The 25,659-nt window shown below is 32.7% G+C and overlaps 1 protein-coding gene across 1 annotated transcript in view; it reads left to right on the top strand.

The window, feature by feature from the left end:
• Positions 1-23,098, top strand: part of LOC129221975 (cleavage and polyadenylation specificity factor subunit 5-like) — a 46,683-nt gene extending 23,585 nt beyond the window's left edge. The window contains exons 5-7 of the mRNA XM_054856383.1: positions 6,330-6,405; positions 6,486-6,600; positions 22,639-23,098. Of these exons, the coding sequence (XP_054712358.1) occupies positions 6,330-6,405; positions 6,486-6,600; positions 22,639-22,663 (216 nt within the window). The 3' untranslated portion in view covers positions 22,664-23,098. The remainder of the gene's footprint in view (positions 1-6,329; positions 6,406-6,485; positions 6,601-22,638) is intronic.
• The last annotated feature ends 2,561 nt before the right edge of the window (positions 23,099-25,659 follow it).

The following is a 25,659-nucleotide window of genomic DNA, read 5'->3' as shown; positions in this document are numbered from 1 at the left end:
TATTACGTTTACAAAAATAGATAGAAATATAAACATTTTCGATTGGCCCTTGCCATCATACATTTAGACCAGCTGTATTTAGCCATTTGAATCTACTATTTTTCTTTATATTTTCTTGATGGATTATGATCTAACAAGCAGGGTTGGCAAGGTTTTGGACACTATGGTAAAAACCACGGTAAAAACCCTGGTTTTTACCATCCTGTCCAAAACCCTTGTGTCCGAAAGTGTCCAAAACGATATTTTTAGGGAAATCGTATTTTGTGAGAAAACATCAAAAACAATAAAATGCATCAAAGTAAAGTTTTATGTTGAACATTTATTCAGTGTGAACATACAACTTATTTATGCCGCTGATTTTAATCTAGTTACAGAAGTTGAATTCTTGATTTAAATTTAGATTTGTATGCATGAGTTTATTTTATTTATTTATTAATTATTATTACTACTTTTTTTTCATAACTTTAACCAAATTTACTTACGCTTGTGCATGTGTGCAAATGAAAGCAGGGTTGGCAAGGTTTTTACCATCTGGTTCAAAACCCTTGAGTCCAAAAGTGTCCAAAACTTTTTTTTGAAAAACCATATTCTGTGAGAAAATATCTAAAACATAACAAAATGTGTCAAAATTGTTTTTTCTTTTGACTATTTAATATATTTATTTATTGTGAACATTCAAGTGTAAATATATATATATAGCTTATATATACAGCAGATTTTAATCAAGTTACATAGAAATTAAATTCTTCATTAAATATTTCAATTTGTATGCATGAGTTTTTCCCTTTTTTGTTTCCATAAACCAAATTTTTCGACATATATGCATGTGTGGAAAGAAAATGTTCAAAATATAGTGCAATAATTGACTTAAATGCAATAAACAACAATTTTTTGTAGTTTCAGAATGTATTATATTAAAAATATGAACTAAAAAAAGAATAGCACAAATTTTAAAATGTAAGTTTTGTTTAATCACTAATTTTTTGTTCTTTAATCTATGATTTAAAAAATAATTTTCATTAAAACATCACGCAAAATTTATTTGCGAAAACCATTAAAAAATGAAGCTTTTTAAAAAATATTGTACATTTAATAACATTCCTTTGAGTTATAAATGGAACTGAAATGAGTTGTCTTGGTAGCAATGAATTTCCTTTCATGGCTTTACCAACTGTTACAAAAGGAAGTTTTTATGTGATAGAGTTATTGGCATTTTATTTTAAGTAAAATATTTTTTAAATGTTTGAACAAAAGTATGATCAAATACTCATTATATATACAGGGGCGGACTGGCTCACTTTGGCCCAGTCGGCAAAAGAGTATTTTGGCCCACCTCTGTAAATTAAAAAAGTTGAATTAACCAGTACCGGATCTCGATTCTTCCGAGCCGAGCAAAGACATTAAACTACCTCTATAGTTCCTATTTCCCTTTAAGTTTCTAATCAAGTTTTAAAGTTCTAAAATAAGAAAATTGAGAAACGTAAATTAAAGCTAACACTGACACATATTTTATGTGCCTTCAAAGGATACTAATGGTATAAGTCTGAAAAGGCACATCTTTAGGCTTCTATACTGACAACATAGGAAGGACACGAGGAAATGGAGGAATCGGGTATATTCCCCCGGAAATTTTTCGAAATTGGTTGATCTGTATAGGCATAAGGAGAAATGAATTGGGAGAAGGGGATCTATTCCCTTCCAAGCGATATTTTCAAAGTTTATCTCAAAAGGTGTAATTTTACAATTTTCGGTAACGTTGAAGACAGGAAAAAGAAAGGGTTCTCCGCCACGATTTTGTTCTCTTAACTTTTTTTTGTTCAAAATTGAAGTCTATTTTTGGCTATCTTTGTTTACAATGGAATGTCGAGGGCTCTTCCGGAAAATTCTCCAAAATAGGAAGTTTTAAAAATGCAATTTTAGGTTATCCTTGGTAAAATTAATGGAAATGGGAAGCATCGGGAGCTCTCTATGAAAACATTTCGATTTTGAACTATTAAAAAACGAAAAACTATCATTGGTCACACTTGAGAGAGGAGGAGGCTCCGTGGTCTAATATGGAAGCATTTAAAAAACTGAAGGAAGAAAAAAACTGAAACTCTACCCAATTTTAAACTGCATTTAGTTACTATAGGGAATTCGGCAACTCCTTCTTAATTTTTCGACATTGGAATTTTGAAAACATAATCTTATAATGTGTGTAAAAAATATGAAAAGGAAAGGGGACAGGTTTCTCGAGTGCTTCCTCCCAGATTTTTTAGGAGGACTCTGTGCCCTTCCGCTTTTAAGCAAACTTTTGAGCCTTAACTTGATCATCCCTCCTTGCCCCTTAAAAGTTTAGACAAAACTGCACAAAAGCTAATTTTTTTTCAAAAGGTACAGATTCACATAAGCCTGTCCTTGAAACGTCACTCTTTCGTTTCAATAACTTATCTACAAGAATCTGATTAGAATATATCTGAATAATTTTTGCATTACCTTTAAAACTAAAGATCAAACAGCTTTTCAATATTTTGAAAATAATTACTATGGAAAACACTTTAGCATTGTATGTACCTAGAAAACCAAAAAGTAAAAGATGCACCTTTTGTGTTTTACAAAACTTCTCTAAACAGTACCCTTTTATCTGAAAGTGCACTGCCCCTTTTGTGGTCTGGGGGAAACACTAGTTCCCTCAGGGCATTTTTTCTGAAACTGAAATCAGTTTTTGGCTATAGTGCTTATAAAAGGGTTACGGAGTTCTCCCACGAAAATTTCAAAATGTGAAATTTTAGCCTATCTTTAGTGACTTTAAGGGAACGGCAAAGGTTTGAAGATTTTGTCTGGCAATTTTTCAATATTTAAATCTGAAAAACAAAGTTGAGGTTCTTGATGCAAGAACCAAGAACTAAGTAAATCCAGACTCACTCATTTTTGCAAATAACATCAGTGTCTGGTAAAAAGGCTAATATCTTTCCCACATTATTTACTAGAAAGCAGAGGTCTGATCTTACATTTGGTTCCCGTTGAAGCACCAATCGAAACCTCTATACTATCGGCCACACGCAAAAATGAATTAAAAAAAAAGTTTGAACTGAAGGTTCTTGCATCAAAGTCCTCAACTGTCGACTTAAGGCTAGTATCATTGGTGACTTTTAAACTACTGAGGGACCTTATACCTGAAACACCTTAGGTATCCCGTTAAGCATAAATCTGGCCCTGATTACAACCGAGGACTAATTTATCAAAAGGGAACGAACGTATCGATTTTCCAAAAATGTTCAGTAGGTGAGAAAAACGAATTAAGGTAAGAGCAAAATAGTTTTATGAACCTCTTTGGGTACAGAATGGAGCACAAAAGCACAGCAAATCAAAGGGCCAGAGTAAGAAATGTTTTTGTAAAAAAAAAACTAGTAGATATCGCCATCTTAATTTTGGATATGTGCCCTTTTGAACGAAAACCCGAATGTTGAAAATTCCTATTTCAACAAAACTCTAATATTTCACCTTCTTATATTCTCTTATTGAAGTACATGAACCTAAAAGTAGTGGGTTAAAGTTTGAGGATTTTGGACATGTGTTCTTTGGATCTAAAAGTCTTCGTACTGCAGATTCTTCCTGGATATGTCCCCTTTCGTTCAAAATGAAACGTGCAGAGGACGGATTTGTTACCTTTTGATCAAAGAGCCACTTTACCCTTAAATAAAATAGGATTTTCCACGTTCGGACATCTGGAGAGGAAGTGATTTGATAAAGGTCATCTGAAAGATTTAGAAAATATCATAAAATGAATTTTCTAAAAATGGGACATGTTCCCTTTTGATAAATTACTCCTTAACTAATGTAGCTCAAAAAAAAAAGAAAGAAACCTTGCCCTCCGCAGCACCCCGGAACTCAGTCCTAAATCCGCCTGTGTTTAGGAGCTCTCTCGAAGTTGAAATTTTGTTCTGTTTCAGATTCAGTTCATCGTAGTCGAGACTTACTTTAGCGATTCGGAGATGAAAATACTCATATAACGATAATTTACAATAGACCAATGAAATATCTTGCCAACTGACAACATTTAGTTGAATCTGTCACAACCAGTGAATACCAGGGGCGTGTACAGAAATTTTGGGGCATGTCGCAAATGACTTTTACGGGCCTCCTCTCTATCTTGTCTACCCCCTACTTCCCTACATATAGTTCACCCCTCGTTTAAAAAATCTCGGGCCTTCTTCAAGATCGGAACCGGGCCAACATTTGTTCCTTCTCTCCCCTCCCCCATCCCTGTGTATGCCCCGCTCGTGCTCATGTATCAACACCCAAAGCATGATCCATACATTTATAGCAGTGCCGGGGCCGCTTTGTCTAATGGTGCAGGTCCCTTCAATTTTTGTTAAGAGACGTGTAAATATGAGTTTTTAACCCGCTTTTTTCGTCCCGGGCGCTTTTCCAGGCCGCGTTGGACCCCAATTTCTCTGGCCCCCTCCCGTTTCCTCAACGTGGGAGTCATGGCCCCCAGAGCTCTAAAAACTAGAGAGAAAGTTGATAAAAGAGAGGAAAGCATTCGTACGTGGTGAACTTTGGCTATTTACATTGGTCCCTGCTTAGGGTGGAAAAAAAAAACCTGTTTCCAAACACTTTTTTTTACATAGATTAAACGAATTACATGTTTTTATTTATTTATTTTTTAATGACACTTTAAAAAATGTTAGGTGTGAATCTAAATGTATTAAGTTTAATAAAAAAAACTGCTTGAAGTGGTCCACTGGGCGGTTGGCCCAGTCGGGGATCCCCGACTAGCCGACCTGACCAGTCCGCCCCTGTATATATATATATATATATATATATACAGGGGCGGCAAATAGGGGGGTCAAGAGGGGGCGGTCGCACCCCCAAATTTTTTGAAAGGAGTGATAGAAATGAGCAACTTCAATTTATGTAAATCGCAAAACAATGTTCATGAAAAAAGAATCTTGCTGGTTCTCCGTAATTATTGATGAAACTTGACACATTTCCAAACATGAGCGAGTGTTCTCCGTTTTTTGAATGATTTATTAGTAACTCATCAATCCTTTACCGGCCTTTTCAGAACAGAAAAAACTGATGAAGAATCATGGTTAATTTTAACTAAAGACGTAATTTCCTCATATTGGCTAAATATTTCATTCTTGTGTGCTCTGTGTAATTATGGTTATGAGACCCGTGCAATGGTGTGGCTGCATGATTTTCACAATAAATGCCTTGGTATTTTTCATTCATTGTTACTCTCATATTTTAAGTGTGTCTATTTAATGAGTGTTCACCACCATTTTCTTTTTCCAGAAACACATTTCAGCTATAAATGCATAGTATGATTTCATATTATACTTCTCAAAAATACATACTAATTTTGAAAAAAAATCTCACATCAACAAATATCTTTCCTGGGGGCCCTTTAACTATTCAATCTCGAAGTGACACAAGAGGGTCTTCAAGAGACAACACAAGATGGTCTTTAAAACCATAAAGACTCTCCTCGATAATTTCAAAGCAGTGATTTTGGAAAACGAGTCTTTCAATAATGAAAAAGCTACTGTCCTTCAACACGTCTTCGTTTGAATGTTTATTCGCTTTGTTTGTATTGTGGAGAGTTTTTGAACAATGCCTTACTCTATCAAAACATTTTCAATCAGTTAAACTTAATTTTTGGAATGTTTAAGCTTCAGAAAAAAAAAAAAAAAAAAAAAAAGCTTACTAAATAAAAAGCATGACACTGGGCATTGCAGGATTAGTAACCAGATTTCCTGTTCTTCCGTATTTTAAAGATCAAGCATCAAAACTTTATTAAAAGATGAAAACTGTAATATCAAGATACTTTGTATGGCAAGATATTGTAAAGTAAATTACAAATTTTGTCACAAAAATTTTAATTGCTTTTGAACATTAATTTTTATTAATTCTAAACCCATATCATGATTACTTGCTGTTAGCCAATATGTGTTTTGTTCCATACTGAGGTAATTAATATTTAAGAAACTCGACCCCCCAAATGAAATGCTGAAACGCCGCCCCTGTATATATATATATATATATATATATATATATATATATATATATATATATATATATATATATATATATAAAATTAAACCTCATTAATATTTATATTTATGCATTACAAATATTGTAGTAAATACAAATTGATTAGATTACACTCCTTTAGCTTTAGCATAGTTGTGGACACTTTTACATAGTTTTGGATGGTAAAAACCACCTGTCCTGTCCTAAACCAGTTTTGGACAGTCCAAAACCAAACAAGGCATTTTGACTCTTTTTCAATTCATTATTAATGAGCTCTATAATTAATCTAAATGTTTGTTTCATTTCAGTATCCATATGTTCCACCACACATCACAAAACCAAAGGAACATAAAAAGTTATATCTGGTACAACTTCCTGAAAAAGGTGTGTTTTACTTAAATAATTTGTTTTATGACATTTTTTGTGCTGTGTTCATATGAATAATAAATAATTTGGCCTTTCAGCACTATTTGCTGTACCCAAGAACTATAAACTAGTTGCTGCTCCTCTCTTTGAATTATATGATAATGCACAAGGCTATGGTCCAATTATTTCAAGTTTACCTCAAGCTCTAAGCAGGTAAAAAAAGTTTGGTATTTAAAATAATTAAACAGTGGTTTTACTTCTTTGCACAAAATATTGTATTTATGTAAAATTTCCTACTGAAATTTTAACTCAAATTTATATTCTTATTTACTGTTTCACCCATAAATTAATTTTGAATATCTCCCCCCCCCCCCTTATGTCTGTAACTATTTTGTTAGTACGAGGCACAGGTTACCAAAAAATTTGCTTTGGCAATTCTCAAGGCCTTACTTGACAAGCATTTTATCACGGTGTCTAATGTCTGTACATATGTATGTTATGTCTTTTAGTTCCAAGCCTTAGTATTGCCACACATCATGAGAGGGGGGTGGTGAATTCATTCCCACACCCATGTTTAGAGCTTGAACCTGGGTCATCTTGGTCATATGTAGGACCTGTACAATGTTTAGTTGCAGACTTTTTGGTCTTTGTCAGATCTTCCAAAGGGTTCTTTACTTTGTTTCTATGATTACTTTTCTGTGTCTTCTGTGTCAGGGTTTTACAATCTTTCAGGCTCTGTGCCTCCTTTTGAACTTTGATCTGAAGTTATATCTGCCCTCTCCTCACCACCAACATATACTGTCAAGGCAAGTCCTACAATCAGAATTGAAAACTGAAGTTGGTTACAATTGCTTAAATTAAGCTGGTTATTGTAAATTCAAATATAGATATTTTAGGGCATAAAATACAACATTACAATTCAATTGTAACTTTACAATCCAACAAAACTATGTACATGTGAGCACAACATTGATCAAATTATAGTTCATTTTAGTTTTATTTCAGCTTTTGTACATTCACCCCGCCACCCTTCACCTCCATCATGTACCATTCACACCCCAAGGGGTGAAAGATTTCCATCTTTTGAAGGATTTCTGTTTTTTTAAACAAAAATTGAAATTGAAGGATACAGAATAAAGTAAAAATTTAAAAATAAGTGAAATCTGAAAAAAATCTAGACAAAGTAGCTTTTTTTAAATTTTTTTATCTTAGTTATTTTAGGAATTATCTATCTTCTCATTATTAAATGATAAAATGTTAATTATTTGTGAATAAAGGGAAATAATTTAGAATAGTTTTATTTCTCAAGTATTTTTCATAATTATTCAGTTAGTTCATTTATATATTAAGTACTAGAGGACCCGACAGACGTTGTTCTGTTCAAACTTTGTAAATTGAAAATATAAAAAAAAATCAATAAACTATCAAGTGTTTGAACCGTTCTGTTGAAAAAAAATAAGTAAAAAAAAATGTTTTAAGCTGCTGTGGTGTCAGAATGCGTATATTTATTACAACTTGATTTATCTAATGCTCACTGAGCAAATGTTTTATTAACTATTTTTTCTCCCGTACTTGATGGTTTGTTCCTTCCGCCGTACCCAAAGGATAAAAAGCGTCCTCAGATATTAAGTGTAAAAATCTAACTACCCATCTAGAACAAACGGGAAATCCCGCTGCAAAATCCCCCATATGAAAAAGGATAAAACAATGGAAAGAATATCGTTTAGAAAAATTATAAAGGTAAAAACAGTTTTCTGAATAAGTAAAAATTACTCATCCCTCACACATTCTTCAACTTATTCTTCAACTAAACATACTTTAAAAACGAAAAACAATTCTTTGCAATTTGAAATATTTTGCCAAATAAACAAAAACTGCAATAAATTACATTAACAGTAGCTTTAAAATGTAAACAAATGATTCTGGAACTCTATTGTTTATAGCCAAGGTCGCCACTGCACCACGTTACTTTAATTCAGCCGATAATTGAGAGAAGTCAACTCCGACCGATTAGCGGTCCAATCTTTTGAACGTAAACCCCCTTTTTAAGCTTCATATATTGCCTAATTTGTTCTTTCCGCCAAAGAGAAAGATCTTCCACTGCACTGATCTTTTGTGTACAGAACTATCCTGTTGTAATTTATCTGGACGAAAATAAAATTTGTTTTGTCTTTAAATTCCATCATCTTTTCTTTTAATAACGTACTGATTAATTTGATAATCCTTAAAGTATTCTTGATATTGGTGCCAAAACACAGATGAATTTAAGCTGAGAAACAAATGTTGCTAGGTACGGTACTTTCTGATCATTTGGTTAGGAAAACCTAAAGCACCGATCTGGTCACATGGTTCAACTACGACGACAGAACACACGTTTTGCGTGAACCTTACAGTACTTTACTTCACGGGACCTAAAATCGTTGCTTTCAAGAGAAGTGAAGGCTTCACTCTCTCTTTCTACGTTTTACCTACTCTCAATTGACATATCACAGTAGGAAATTTCATTATAAAAAGCAAAGCTGGCTTTCTTATTGTCCTTTGGCAACGGGTTAAATATTTATTTCAGTTCTCGCTCAACAATAGGTTAAAATAAATATTAATCATTTGGGAGATATAACCATCCAATGTTTAAATTAATTAATTAACAAAAACGTTTCCTATTCGATCCATTGCGCTTCGAAACCATGCTTGCCACAACTTAATTACACACAAAATTTTTTATCAAAATCGGTCCAGCTGTTTAAAAGCCTTATGGTGACAAACGTCCGCACAGTAGATTTTTATATATTAAGATAAGGTTCCATATTTAATCCTTTTATTTTGTTGGAAATGAAATTTGGGTCATGAACTTTTTTTTTTGAATGATTCCATCTTGAGAATTTTGGAACTTTCTCCTGCCCTAAAATTCTTTCACTTCAGTCAAGGGGGCATGCCCCCTTGAGAACCCTTGTTCTATGGAATGAAATTAGGTGGCAAATTTGGTAAGATTCGAGGTCCATCTCCGAACCCCATGTAGCTGTTAATAGAGGTTGTCTAGTGGCCTCAACCTGTTTGGTGTAATAATTTAAAATGTTTGCAAAGCTTTAATAACTCATAATATTGTGAGAGTAATCTTAATAGGATGGAGTACGTATGAACTATTTACATCTGCTTCAGATGTTTCGTTCATACTGCCCCCATCATATTTCTTTGGTCTAACTTACAAATTGAAAATTTTGTAACTGCTTAAAAATAGAGAGAAAGAAAAAGAAAGTTATAATCCCACCAAAATTGTGCTGAATGCTCGCTCATTTAATAAACGGAAATTATTTGCTCTAGTTTATCCGATAGTTTAAATTGTTTTTATTTGAAGTCGATGATAAAAGTATACATAGCACCCCCTTTCAGGGGTGTTAGTAATCCGAAATTTTTGAAAATTGTAGGTTGCTGTTACTGAAAATTTCGGGAAAGCAATACATTCTAAAACAAAATATTTAAAAAAAAAAAAAAAAAAAAAAACCCTTTTAAAATGCTTTTTCTTCCTTAATGATGTCAATGACTTTTGTTTGCATATTTGAAGAGTTTTAAGGGGAGGGGGGGGGAGTGAGTTTCCTCATAGACTTCAAAAAATTCCCACCATCATCAGAAAGTTTTTCTTGAGTCTACTATCACCCCTACCTACTTTCAAAAATAAAAAATGCACTACAGGGTGATTCCACGGTCATGTGTGGGACAATTTGGACTAAATATTGTTTATAATTTCATCTATACAGGGTTCGTACGGTTCATAGAAATCCTGGAAAGTCATAGAAAAAAAATAAGCGAATTTCAGACCTGGAAAAGTCATGGAAATTTATTTCCAGTCATGGAAAAATGTCTTGGACAAAGAGAAAGTAACAGTAACTAAAGGAGCATTAGAAATCTTGAGTGATTTTGATAGCACATGAAAGCCATTAAAAGTGGAAAACTGAACGATCCCAAAATCAAATCTGAATCGTTAAATCTCATTGCATCCACTTTTTTCGTAGCCGCTTGCCTTTTTTTGCGAGGTGATTTTACTGCTTGGACATCACTTAAAAAGCAGTTTGATTTCATCACTCGTAAGAACTTTATTATTAAATGTATCCGAGTTTATCTTAATTTGTTGTAGGTTTTAGAAAATAAAGATTTTTAGTCAGACGAAAGAATACAGAAAAAGAGGAATTCTTATACTCTAAAACATTCATGCCCAACATACGACCAGCAAAACTAATACTACCATGAATTTACATTGACAGTCACTCGATTTTCCGCCATGGGCTTGTTTTGTTTTCAACGTGCTTTTGGAGTAATGGCTTTTAGACTCGAGCCATTTGACTTTTTTTAGGTAAAGCTCCCCACTGCTATACGTTCAATGTCAAGAATCAAACATTTTGGAATTTCTGAACCTATCAATTTATATGCATTTGAAAATGTGCAAATAAGTAAACAAGTATACTTTTGAATCGGAAGATTAATTCATTACTGAATGGTTCTATCAAAAAAGATCTGGTTCAGAATCATAAAAAACTAAACTATATGGCTTTATTTTAAAGAACCAAAATACTATCAAGTTACATGGATAATTAAATGCATTGTTGACACTAAAAGGCAACTTTTGAAGCAAATTTATTGAAACATTGTGATGACTCGTTCAACCTTTGTCCCATTCAATATCATTCTGCCTGTTTATAAAACAAATATCTGACTCTTAAGGCTCTTCTAAACCTCTCCGTAAAATCAGATTCGACGAAAACACGAAATCTGTGGCAACACAAGGGGTGTATCTGGGAGGGTCTAACTCGATTTTTTTTGCACTGCTAATTGGTCAGATTTCATGATGGACAACGTCAATCACTGAGTTGTTGAAAGGACAGTCGTAAATCTAAGCTGTCCCCATCGGTACTCCTTTTGCGGTCGGACGAGGGCAGAGAGCTAGTTCCAAAACATGTCCCCCCCCCCCTCCGGCCTGTTTCCCACCACGACAACAGATCGGCGTAGCGGAAAGAACTGACGAGTATGAGGATAAAGAAAAAAGAATCCAATTCTCCTATTCTATTCTACCACCCTTCTCACTTTTACTTGAAAACTTTGGAATCGCGGGACAATTCTTTACATTTACTCTTCGAATCGAATTCTGTATTTGTTTTGCAAATCATGGGCGGCATAATCTTCATTTTTTTTTATTTGTTTTATATTTATTCGTTCAGTACATTCATTTATGTATTTTTCAATATATAATTGAGGGGGAGGGGGCGAACGGAACACTGATGATCTTTATAACTTTATCGATAAAAGAATGCTTTGCTTTTTACAGAAATTTCTGAAACTATTCTTGAAAAGAAAAGCAAAACAATCATAGAAAAATGTCGAAGAATTTCTGCGGATGTCGGTGTGAGCATAAAATAAAAACATTTGGTAGTTGTGTAGTTAGGTTTGCTGATTGCTAGTTTGATGAATGTTACAATTAATAAAAAAAGCATAAAGAGTAAATCTTTCGAAAACACTCACGCCCTGTACAAGGATTTTCTGTGCAGTTTTTAATTAGAAAATTATGCTTTTGTTTTGTCTATGAATTTTCTGCGCATCAAAAGAGGAAAGAAAGAAACTGACGAATCTGCATGTTGGCACGATAGAAAACAGGAAGAGAAAAAAAATGCTGTTGTCTTTTTAGTGATCAGAAGGATACCATATTACCTGTGGCGCACGGGAATTTTTTAAAGGGAGGGAGGGAGGGTTCAAGGTCGAAAGTCTCATTCCATTATTACGCCGTCAAACATATTGACTTGATTTTATCGATTCCCGAGAACAAAAAACAGTAAAAAATAAGCTAATGAATAAATATTAGCATTAAGTAAAGAAATAACCAGAAGTTAAATAATTTACGCTTTTATTTTTCTCATAATTAAAAAATGAATTCAAGTTCAAAGGATCTCATTTCAATTTGTAATCACAAAACTAAAAACATAGTTATTACTGTGTATTCATTTATAATCCCCATTCTTCTTCTCATAGGCTAAGTGCACGTTATTTTAAAAAATCTCTTAACATGAGGGTTTTATTTTTTCACTTATTAAAACAGAAGTTATTGTTACCTTTGTTTGAAATTATTTCACGCACAAAATATAGAATCGTAATCAATCGGGGGAAAAAGCAAGACCTATGGGAGGGGTCCTGACCCCCTGGACCCTTGTGTGCGCCACTGATAAATACCCACTAAGGTTTTCATTTTTTATACACGTGTACTAAATAATTAGAATGAAATGACACCTCTCAGTAATACTAAAAGCAGATTATTGCAGAGCTTAGTATTTTTGACAGTTGCATGCAGAATCAACGCTTGATTTAAATCTGAGAAAAGTCATGTTACTGCGTACAAAAGCCCTTTATCACGCTCTGAATGCAAATTGGGAATTTTACTGTTGTTTTTCTTGGATAAAAGCCTACTTCAATTCAAACTTTCGTCGATGTGCCTATTCATCAACATTTTAAGATAATTTCAATTCATTGAGCGTATTGTTAAAAGAATAAAAATTATATGTTCACAAATTTTACCAATGCATATAATAAAACGTAAGTAATTGAACTCTAATGGTTTAAATATACTTCGAAAGAATGAATAAAGTGTAAGAAAACGTACAGTGGTTTAAAATAGTCAGCAAGTGGTATTTAGGAATTTCCGTATCGTAAAAATTTGATTTCTTGATCTTGAGGCAAAGAATGTTTTTTTCTTTCAGTTTGACACTCTCTGTTATTTAAACATTTTGTTCACATAGTAGGAAATTAATAAAACTCCTTATGAAAATAGAGTGGCGTTAAACAATATGAGTAGCACAGTATACAAATGAAAAACGTTATCTATCATGAAAGCGTCTCGAAAAATATTTACGTGTACCAACAACTACGCTATTGTAAAAAGATTGCCATCAATCATGAAACGAGAAAAAAGATTTTCCTAAAGAAAAGGGAAAGAACATGGTTTTGTTAATATTTTCGAAAAAAATTTTCGTTTAGAGTTCAAAACTGTCATATGAGAAAAAAAAAATGCATCGATTCAATGAATCAAATGTATGATCATGTTCAATCTCGAGAATTATAGGAACAAATAGATTGCAAAAGACACAAAATTAAATAAGCATTATTCGAAAGGGGAGACAGTGAGGCACTCAATTTATGTGCCGAAGTAATTATCACTATGAGGAACTTTCTTGTTCCCAGTCTCATTTGCTGTACGCAAACGAGAAGACTTGTTTATCCAAAGTGGGGAAACAAAGTGCAAAAGGTGAGAAAAAATTATACATGAAATCAAATGAATTGATATCGTTCCATCTTGAGTATTGGAGGCAAACAAAATAATATGAAAATTCAAAAAAAAAAAAAAATGATCAAGGAAAAAGAGTACTGTGGCCCTAAATTACTGTGACAGTATCACCATACTGAACCTTCTTGTTTGCAGTCTCATTTCTTTTCATGCAGTCACGATGATTGACAAATTCGGATTGCAAAAATAAACTTTATGTAACATGAAAAGATTTCGGAAAATGCATTGTAAATTGTGAATAGAGTTCTTTGACTGTGAGCATGCGCAAATGATCAAGACGAAGGTTCAACTAATGATACTTCTTGAAATATCGAGAATGTTTTTGATATGAAGTGCTGCTGGCGTCATTGCTTTCTGGATTCTTTGAAAAAATACTTTCAATTAGTGTTTTAAAGAGCCATTTGGGTGAAAAAAAGCATCACTTTATACTAGGGCTCGACCGATGGCAATTTTTGGCCGATGGGCCGATGTCGATTTTTGGCCGATTGTTTTTCTCAAAATGACCGATGGCCGATGTCGATGGCCGATGGCAAAAAAAAAAAAAATCGAAAAATTAAAAATTACCGTCGGTTCAACGGGAATCTATAACAAAATCACAAAAATCGGTTTCGCCATCTCATATTTGTTTCCAAGTAGGTCTCCAATTCGGCAATGTATCCCCAAATGATCAGTCTCAGATGCAATAAAGTTTTGCATTGAAATAAGTAATTGATAGCCACAAAAAATGAGTAAATAGGCCTTTTAGAACACCCGATTGAAAACAAAAAGGGAATAGCACAACTGGAACGTACGCAGACCCCACATACGAAATTTTAACCTTCTACAGGTTACCATTTTTGAGTTATAACTTATGAGAGATACTTACGCACATCCAGCCGCAAAAAACAATGCAATAATTAACTTGTATGTACCTGAATGCAGTATTAAAAATTCTTTCAGGGGTGACTAAAATAGAAATTCATGCTGAAATTCAAGTAAGGGTCAAAGGGTCAGCTCACCCCCTGTGAGAAGAATGTCATTATGATTATTATTAAACTTCAATTTTTTACATCCGAAAAAATAGTACATGGAATAAATGTCAACATTTTTTTTTTTTTTTTTTTGCTCGGTTCTGTAAGGTAGTTCTTTTTAGCACGTCATAATTCAAAGAATTGACTGGATTTGTTTACTGAGGTATTGCTATTTTGATTTCTTTGTTCATTTTCAAAAGCGCAAAGTTCTCTAATGAGCTTAACTTTTTTCCCAGTTCTCCTCCCCCTCAAACCACATGTTGTGCGTGTCATGTGTGCCTTTTCCTACTATTTATAGATGTTTTCTCATATAATCAAAGCTTATGGTGACATGACCAGCATATCTGCCGAAAGAAATGTGACTTTTGATGAACGTTTAAGGGAATATGATCCATGGCTCAGGCTGTGGCATTGAAAATTTAGGGGGAGGGGAGGTAATTTGAATGGGTTTTGACTTGGGGGGGGGGAGTACTCCGTAGCATATGAGGCGGTACGCTCTCCTGCATGGAATGATAGGCAACCCTGATTAACCGCTACTTTTTTACGTAGGAATAATAACGATATCCATTGAAACTAGACCCCCCTTACAAAAATTTCTGGATCCGCCCCTGTTGATGTACTAAATCATACTTGCTGATGACAGTATCACCGTACTCAGCTTTCATGTTCGCAGTCTCATTTCTTTTTCATGCAGTCACGATGATTGACAAATTCGCATTCCAAAAATAAACTTTATGTAACATCAAAAGAGTTCGGAAAATGCATTGTAAATTGTGAATAAAGTTCCTCGATTGTGAGCATGCGCAAATGATCAAGACGAAAGCTCAACTAATGATACTTCTTGTACTATATCGAGAATTATTTTGATATGAAGTGCTGCAGGCGTCATTGCTTTCTTGATTCTTTGAAAACTTGGGGTTTTAAATAGCTATCTGGCGGAAAAGCATCACTTTATACATGAAATTGAATGAATCAAATATGATCCTGTTCCACCTTGAGTATTGGAGGAAAACAAAATAATATGAAAATTCAAAAAACATTGATCGGAGAAAAAAGGTTGTGAGATACTAAATTAATTGCTGATGGCTGTATTACCACACTCAACTTTCCGTGTTCGCAGTCTCATTTCTTTTTCATGCAGTTGCGAAGATAGACATTCGCTTTGCAAAAATCGACTTTATGTAACATCAAAAGAGTTCGAAAAATGCATTGTAAATTGTGAATAGAGTTCTTTGATTGTGAGCATGCGCAAATGATCAAGACGAAAGTTCAACTAATGATACTTCTTGTACTATCGAGAATTATTTTGATATGAAGTGCTGCATGCGTCATTGCTTTCTTGATTCTTTGAAAAAATACTTCCACTTGGGGTTTTAAATAGCTATCTGGCGGAAAAGCATCACTTTATACATGAAATTGAATGAATCAAATATGATCCTGTTCCACCTTATGTATTGGAGAAAAACAAAATAATATGAAAATTCCAAAAACATTGATCGAAGAAAAAAGGTTGTGAGGTACTAAATTACTTGCTGATGGCTGTATCACCACACTCAACTTTCCTTGTTCGCAGTCTCATTTCTTTTTCACGCAGTTGCGAAGATAGACAAATTCGCTCTGCAAAAATCGACTTTATGTAGCATCAAAAGAGTTCGGAAAATGCATTGTAAATTGTGAATAGAGTTCTTTGATTGTGAGCATGCGCAAATGATCAAGACGAAAATAAAAGTAATGATAATTCTTGAAATATGTACAATCTTCAAAGGAGAAGCATTTTGATACGAGGTGCTGCATTCGTCATGACTTCGTTGATTCTTAGAAAAAATACTTTCACCTGTGGCTCTAAAGTCACAGGGGAGGAAAAAATGCATGAATTTGAATATATATATATATATATATATATATATATATATATATATATATATAATTGGATTAATCAAATGTGATCCCTTTCCATCTTGAGTATAGGAGGAACACAAAATAATATGAAAATTTAAAAAAACAATTATCTGGGGAAAAGATAGATACTGGCTGATGACAGTATTGCCATAGTGAACTTTCTTGTTCGCAGTCTCCTTCTTTCCTTTTTTTTCACATTTATAATGACTGATAAATTGATATTGTAAAAAAAAAAAAAACTTTATTTAAATGAAACATTAAAAGAGTTCGAAAAAAACCATTGTGAATTAAGATAGTAGATCCATGGCCGCGCCGTCCTTATGTGCGAGGTCGTGAGGCGCACTACGGCGCCAGAGTCAAAAAGGCGCCTTTCACTACCAATCAAAAATGTTCCAAATGGGGGGAATCTCTCCAACCAAAGAAGGAAAAAAAAAGAACTTTTCATTATATCCAGTATCCTATGGGGCCCGCTCAGCCCAAAGTGATGCCCAGGCCCTGGCAAAATTTGGTGGCCCCTCTCACAGGAATATCTGCAATTTTTTGTGTGGAAATAATCATTCTCAAAGAAAGAAAATGGCAAATCAAAAGTTCCCGATAAAAATTAAACGCAACCCTCCATAAATACAACTAAAATCCTGAAAAAAAAAAGAAAGAAAAATCGCCAAATAATAATCAAAAGGGGAAAATTTTACCTCAAAACGAAAACAAAATTTTATTTAGTCACAAAAGAGAAAAAAAACTGGCAACCTTCTAAACGCTACTTTAAAATGAGATTGCGCAAACGATAATTTTCTGATTTAAAATTTCTGTTCCATTAGGCTTAGCAGTGATTTTAAATTTTTTCCTGGTGATTTTAAAGCTTTTTTACTTACAAAAAAGGAAGTATTGTATTCATGAAAAAAAATTATCTCAAAATTCGGACTTAATTTCCATTTTGCTCACCCACGAATGAATATTGAGTTTTTTTTCCAACCCAACCACACACGAATATGTGCCTAAACACCCGAAATATCCATTTTGACATTCCCCGAGTTAATTACAACGACAATTCGCGTGACGTCCGTATGTTCGTAAGTGCGTATGTATGTCACATAACTCAAGAACGGTATGTCCTAGAAAGTTGAAATTTGGTACGTAGACTCCTAGTGGGGTCTAGTTGTGCACCTCCCATTTTGGTTTCATTCAGATGTTCCGAAAGGGGTCATTTACACCTTTTTTTTTGGGGGGGGGGAGGGAGTCAATGTTAATTCAATGCAAACTCAAGTAGTGTTATAATTTATACAAACATTTGGCAATTTCTCGCCAAGCTTTTGGTCACCAAGTTTTGTCGCCAACTTTGCGACACATTTGGCGTTTTTTGAGCAATCACGATTGCTAATTGTTTTCATTTGACCTTCCTTGATGCCTAGTTCCTTTTTCAACCCCCTACATTCCTACTCTGGTGCCCAAGTACCTTCTGGCCAAATTTGGTCCAGATCCGACGAAAAGTGTGGATTTGTATAGGGATCATACATATACACATATACACACATATTCTTTATATATATATATATATATATATATATATATATATATATTTATTTATTTACTTATTTATTTACATGTGGTGTGTAACGGAAACAAACTGTTGATTATATATAACTAGCGACGATTATTCATAATTTTCAATAGACTTGGTAAATATGATGCATTATGTAATGTTTGTCAAATTTACTAGTTTATTCACATAATTTCCTATTCTTCGTGGATATTGCAATAAATTAGGATTATTGTACATTACTTTCATTTCTTACCTTGGAAAATGTATATTAGATAATAGTATTAATTCTATTAAAAAAAAGTTTATATTATTAACTATTTAATTTTTACCTAAACAAAACGGAACTTCAAATTTAATTACATATTTAGAATTCTAGATAATGTCAAAGTCTTAAAAATTAAAGATCTGAAAGTAAATGCACAGCACACAAAGCCTCCATATCAAAAAGCAAACTAAGCCAATATTCTAAAGAAAAACATTTTCTTGTAAGATAACCTATTCAGACTCATTCTGCTATGACTTTCAGAGAATTATTACCAACTGTTTCACTAAACTTCATTTTCAAAGGCATCGTTGTGTGTGATATATCTGATCCTTCCAGAAAGAGATGATTATTTTTAATTAATATTGCTAGTTCTGGAACATTGTCAAGCAAAATATTTTTTCTTTACAAATTGACTTGATTTTTAGTAAAGCTATGGACTTTTATTATATTCACCACTAGGAGTCAAGGAATATAGTTGATAAACATTAAATACTAGTAGTACCCACACGGCTTTGCCCGTAGTAGAAAATTAAAAGGTCTTATGGTTCGCCTGTATAATTACAAAAAATGTATGGTGAATTTTTCACCAATTGGCTTACACCATGTTACTGTTCCACGTTATGATAACTTGGTAATTTACTCGTTGATCGTATGATAATTTTGCTCGTGAAAATGTTCTTAAAATTGGAATAGAAAAAGGAAAAAATCGAATTTTCGAAAAATTGCTTCGAGGTGCACACCCCACGCTACAAACTAACTTTGTGCCAAATTTCCTGAAAATCAGCGGAACGGTCTAGGCGCTATGCACGTCACAGAGATCCAGACAACCAGCATCCCCCAGACATCCAGACAGACTTTCAGCTTTATTATTAGTAAAGACTATTTCCCCTGCTTTGACGCTTAGTAAATGACAGTAATTTTTGATCGTGTTTGTGGGAAGCTTTCTTTTCTATTCTTCTGAAATTACATTACACCACAAACTGTCTGAAGCCTGTTATTTACCCCAAAGAAAACACGTGGAATGGAATGTTTTACCCTTTTCTTTAGTATTGTTTAATCACCGCAAGGTAGCGTATTCGAGCTCTGGAGTTGGCAATACGATCTGGCCGTTTTTTAAATAATTTGACTAATTTTAATAATTTTAAAAATTTATTTTAATCGGTGCGCTTTTATTATTTACGGCTTCTGCCGATGACATCACAAATGATGAAATGCCATTCACTGTTGCCATTCGTAGAGCTTAATATTTAATTCGCATTTTTACTCAAGTGTAATGGCAACGATATGGTTGATAACAAGCGTAGAGCGCAATATTTAATTCGCTTCTTGATTACAATAACGTGAAAACGCAGTACACAGATGCGCCTAAGTACATCATTTGTGACGTCATAAAGACCACGTCTTATTTTCAAAATCGGACATGTTAAAAAATTGATTAAAAAATAAGCGTCTGGAAAATGAAAGTTTTTTTCTCGCTTCATGTTATTTCTTTTTTTTTTTTTTTTTTGCTTATTCTATCAATTTCAATGACTAAAAATTAGTACTTTTGACTGAAGGAAACAACTCCATTTTGAATAATCTCTGCGGAATATGTATAATCGCCAGATTAATCTCGTTCTACTTGCACATACATTCAGGAGAGGGAAATTTCATGATTTACTCGCCACTTCCCCTAATGTGGCTAGTGTATTTTATGTGAATTGGTTTATATTTTTGCAAATTTCACATCGAGATATAAATCGCAATCACTGTACTTGGTGGTATTTTTTTTAATTATTAATTTAATAAAGAAATACATAAATAAAAATGGCATTTCGAATTTTTTTCCCCATTATAAAATGCGGTAATTTTCACTGATTTTTCAAACAAAATAACTTCCACATTTAAACGGGGGGGGGGTACTTATATTAAAACAGTATTGAAAAATATATCACCTAAATAATTTCAAAAACTTATCGCATAGAACTCGAAAGAAGAAAAAAACTGTTCTTTTTAGAACGAATTTCGTCGATGTCACACAGATACAAGACCAACACACAAAACGACAAGGAATGAATGGTCATTAGTCAGTAATTTATTGCCCGTCATTGAGGTAGAGCAGAGGAACGGAGAAGCAGCAGACAAGACCCTGAAGACCCTGGGGGGAGAAGAGGAAGTGGTCCCTCAAAGCTCAAAGTGGGAGGAAATGGGTGTGGTCTGGTGAAAGGCGTGTTTTTCGCAGTTTTTCACAATTTTTCGAAAACAAGGCTTTACTCCGTGGAGAATATCAATAGAACAAATTGTCTCAGAAACAAACTCAAAATATGTTTTTAAAGAGAAAAGTTCAATCTCTTGCGCTCCTTTTTCAGTTTTTCCATATCATTTTTCAAACGTGTTAAAATAGTCGTTTAAAGTTTTAAAATGCTATTAAAAAAATTTCAAAATAATTACAGAAAAAATAAAAAAGCGCATATCTAGTTCTGTGTCATAGCCATCGTTTAAAACAAACCGCATGAAAATATTCCAGTAATTTCTCGTGTTATGCTTTGCATAGGTAGCAGATTTTCCCGTAGAGAAAGCATTAGCGTCGAAATCCAAGATGGACGGTATAGAAGAGCCTTAAGCATCATCATATTCGTTTCACTGCATTTTTACTTTACTTCAATTTATATGATGAAGACAAATAAGAATAGTTTAGTTTTTTATGTGTACATTTACATTTTGTCCATTACGAGTAAGTGCTTCAATGAGTCTGTGGCATTCATGCAGAAGTTTTGCTTATACTCATTTCTAAAAATTAGCAAGTTTGAGATTAAATAGTGTGTAACGAGATCATGAAAATTTTCATTGAAGTCATGAAAAAGTCTTGGAAAAGTTTCATCCAAATGGAGTACGAACCCTGTCTATACACAAACTAATAAGGGTTGACAGTTACAAATTTGTTGACGCAGTGAAAGTACTTGACTTGTGTGATTTTCAAGGCAAAAGTATTTTTTCTAATTTATTTTTTAATTGGTATTTTTTGAATGAAGCTTACTTGTCATGTGTGGGACACATTTTTGGACATCGGCTTCAGAGCTCTTGATTCTAGCAATATATTCTTTGATTCTGTTGTTGCAAGTGTATTACATATATACTTTGCTTTCCTACTAATTACTTTCTAGCGATAATTTCAAAAAGATACAGTGTGCCATGACACAGGAAATCCGATATTTTGTCCCACATGTGTCAACTCTGTTTTACGCCAAAAGTAATATTTTAAAAACAACAAAAAAAGATTTTTTACCTAAGAAACCCCCCCACACACACGTGTCATTTCTTAGGCAAAAGAAATCAACTTATTACATGTTTTGAAACAAAATATAGATGTTATGTGCAGGACAAAATGTCTTTTTTCGTGGAATGACCCCACAGCATCCATAGTGCAGATAGTTTTGTTAAGAGGTGGGACTAGCACTTTTATCTTCTATTTTTAATATATATATATATTATATATATATATATATATATTTTTCAAATTATTCTTGGTAACATTTCCCATGTTTTTAAAAGTGCTTCTCCTTATCTCAACGCTCTCATAGTCCTTGGATTTGATTTCCCCAACTAGAGATCCTGAAAAGTACTTGAAAATTGGGGGTAGTTCTTGAGGAATACGTAGTAATGATCTGTAACTTTGCAAGATTAACCAAGTCTCTGTACTTGGATAGTAACTAACTGAAAGAAAAGTAATCTTCATATCAAAATTAAATGCATTTAAATAAATAAATGGGCAGCCTCTTTGCTTTTAATGTAGGATGACAGTGTTATTAAAACAGTTCTATAATTTTAACCTCTCGAAGTCAGAAGTATGCCAACCACAGTGTTGGTAGTTTGCTTCCATCTGGTTTTAAAACAATTCAGAAGAACTGAGACCAAATATCAATAAGTCAGCAGAAAAATCTTGAAAGGACGGTATCATTATGGGCCCAAATTACTGGGACGTTGCTAATGCACTATATCACATAAAAGATGCAGGATGCATGGAAAAGACTGGGTTTCTGAACATAATGAGTCCCTAAAGACGCACTATTTCAGGTCCCCTTCCAAATATTGTCTATTTTTTTAATTTTTGCATGTTATATAAGTGTAGGCATCTTTTTTTCTGTGTGTTGTAGACCTATATAAATGTTTTATTATTCACACTGAAGTGATTTTTATTTTAAATTCTTTTGTGTCATTTATTTATTTATTTATTTTCCAGGTTTAATTTTGTGTTTGTGACATGAGCTGGCAGCTTTTAAAATTTGAGATGACTTGCTGTTTAATTCCATCTATGTTCTATTTCATGCATAACAGTGAAACATTATTGTGTACAAGTTTTTGCTTCAGAACTGCTAATTTCACTTCCTAAAAGATTGTACAATAAAACTGAAAATAGTAGTTTTTCCTTATTCATATTCACAAACATCTTTAAATTATTCATTTTTACTTCATTGATTAGATTAATTTTAAAAGCTTTTATTTTTCCAAAGGATTAATTGAGAAGAATGAAATCAGAAAAGGGAGTGGGATTTCAATCTTCGATGTATTAGCTAAAGTAAAATATTTATAGAAAATAAAAAACTTCTGTACAAATAAAAATTCTACCAAATGCCTTCCAATTTTTGTTTACCATTTTACCTTTTATTCTATTTGAGGCTGAGGGTTCAAATTCATGTGTTGCTTCAATTTTTTAGAAACTCATGATTTGATTTTTCTGTTATTTTTTTTTTTTTTTTTGTATTTTTAGAGAATGAAACTCTCAGTGGCACCATAAACTTGTTATGCAAATGAACTCGAATTGTTATTAAAGCAAATATTTTTTTTGCAATAAATTGTTTTATATTCAGCTGTGAATCTCATTGGGACAAATGTTTATCCATCCCCCATGAAATAATGGATCCTTTTATTGTGCACTGAAATATAAGACTGTCAAAAAATGACATTCTATTTATCAGTTATACTACGTACTTCATCTTTTCATTTGGTTCAGAACAATGTGTACTGTTCACTGTTTTCATGTAGTTATAATTAGAAATTTTTAAATGTTTTTATCGCTTGGCCAAAATGCTTAAGTGCAACTTTGAAAATTTAAACGTAGGCAATTAATTTTTTTAACAAAGTACAGATAAGAAGGTTTTTCTAATTATTTTGTATTTGCATGAATTTTAGTGATATATGTAAAAATAGGTCTTAAAAAAAACTTAACTATTCAATCTTGCAATCTTTTGCATATTGCAATAAATGTATTCAATAACAAAATAGAATATTTGCCTTAAAGCTGCTATAGTTCAATTTTATTTAGTCATGACCAAACAAATTTTGGTTTTTCATTATTAATAGTTTTGAAAAAAATCTGTTAAGTGAACTTTCGAAAATGTATTTTCACTGAACTGCAAATGTTGAGAAACTTTATCGATAAAAGTTTTGTAAATAGTAATGACTCTTTAATCTAAAAATTCAATTGAAAGTTCTCGTCTCGATGTTATGCCTTTGGTTTTTTTCTGCACTTTTAAACCTTCAGGAATCTATTTTAAAATTTTCTGCGTGTGACGCTTGTTCTTTATTTGATTCTATGTGATTTTTTTGTACAAGTACAAATGTGATTATGGATCTAAGGTTTTATGTGGTGGTTTTGTAAATATTTCACATTGACTTGACCCATCCTAGAGAATTCATGGAGCCCTCAATACATTTTGTATGCTGCTGGTTTGATAACATTAGAAATATTTTTATTTGACATTTGCATTTAACTGAAAGAACAAGTTACATCTTGTTTTTTCATAACATTTTATGGACACTTAAAAATTGTTATGAACTTCAAACAGTTGCAAAAAAAAAAAAAGTTCCTTTTGATTTATGCCCACTATTATGCCAAAAGGAGAAATTCTTTTATGAAATTATGTCTGTAAATATTTGTTTTTTTCGAAACTAATGTACCTATAATCATATTTCTCAATGCTGAAGAAATAAATTTAACATTATTACTTTATGAAAAATGAATATGTACTGTTATTCTCACATTATTTTGTGTGAATATTAAGTGCATTTAAGGTTCAAATATTATTTGAAACTGATTGGTCAGCATAACCATGCCACAACTTTTCAACTTTGCGAAAATGTATTAATGTTAAAAGTGCAGGTTGTCCTTAGCAAGAATTATGTTCACATTTTTTTAGAATGTTCAAAAAATACACTCATTTTTTTCTTCATTGCTTGGAGCTTTTATATTTCTTAAAAATCAATGTTCTAAATGCAAGCAGAAAAACCAAATTATTTAAAAAGAAATGTATAAAACTAAATTGTTAATTATTTATTAGCCTTTTCTTAGTACTGTCATATCATTTTGTAAAAAGTTAGGGCATATGTGAAGTTATATGTTCCTCATATTTTTGTCTACATTAAATTTCTTGTTTAACAACATTTTTTAAAAATGTTAAGCAGACTAATGTTTGTATTGTCCAGCATGTCAAGAAAAAATTGGCTCGTTATTTTTTCAAGCTGTTGTAGAGTTGGGCTTGTATTTTTGTATTAAGTTCACTAGTGCTAGTTTTGGAGAACAATAACCATCTTTATAGCACAACTGACATATCGCTATTATATTTTTTGCACTCAGTGTGATAATCAATGTTCTTCAGCATTTCAAAGAAAAATTGTGCTCATCCAAGGAAATATGAAATTATCTGAAACAACATTCTTTTCATGCCAAGAGATGTTATTCCATGCAGCGACCTTTGATGATATATTTTTTCTCTTTTTGTTAATAATGACGCATTTAAATAACATTTGGAAAATTTTTGTAAGCGTGGAAATTATGAAACTCAATTTTACAAGAACATCTTTTTGTTCCAAAAGTTAAGTAAACAACAAAAACTGAAAATAAACTATTCTATTGTAACAAGAATGAAATGTAAGAAATAATTTGCAAATCAACAATAGAACTAATTATATTTTGCTTTTTTTTTTTTTGTGAAAATAAGAATATTTAATTTTTTTACTAAAGTATTTACCCTGTATACTAATACATGGATTATACCTGTTGGTGTCGGTATAATGCTTGTATTACTCCCTGGTTCCTGAATGCTAAGATCTTAAGAAAAAAAAAAGCAAACTTTTAACAATTATAACGTCAACTCTTGTTCAAAGAGAATTTCAACAAAGGACCTTTCCTTGTAAATGCATAATGGATACATTTAATCTTGCTATCTTGATACTAAGTGCACATCAGTCCCTTTTTTGAAAA

Source organism: Uloborus diversus, chromosome 5 (assembly GCF_026930045.1).
Source record: "Uloborus diversus isolate 005 chromosome 5, Udiv.v.3.1, whole genome shotgun sequence".
Classification (NCBI taxonomy): Eukaryota; Metazoa; Arthropoda; class Arachnida; order Araneae; family Uloboridae; genus Uloborus; species Uloborus diversus.
Note: the sequence above shows the minus strand (reverse complement) of the source record. Positions and strands in the feature narration are given on the sequence as shown.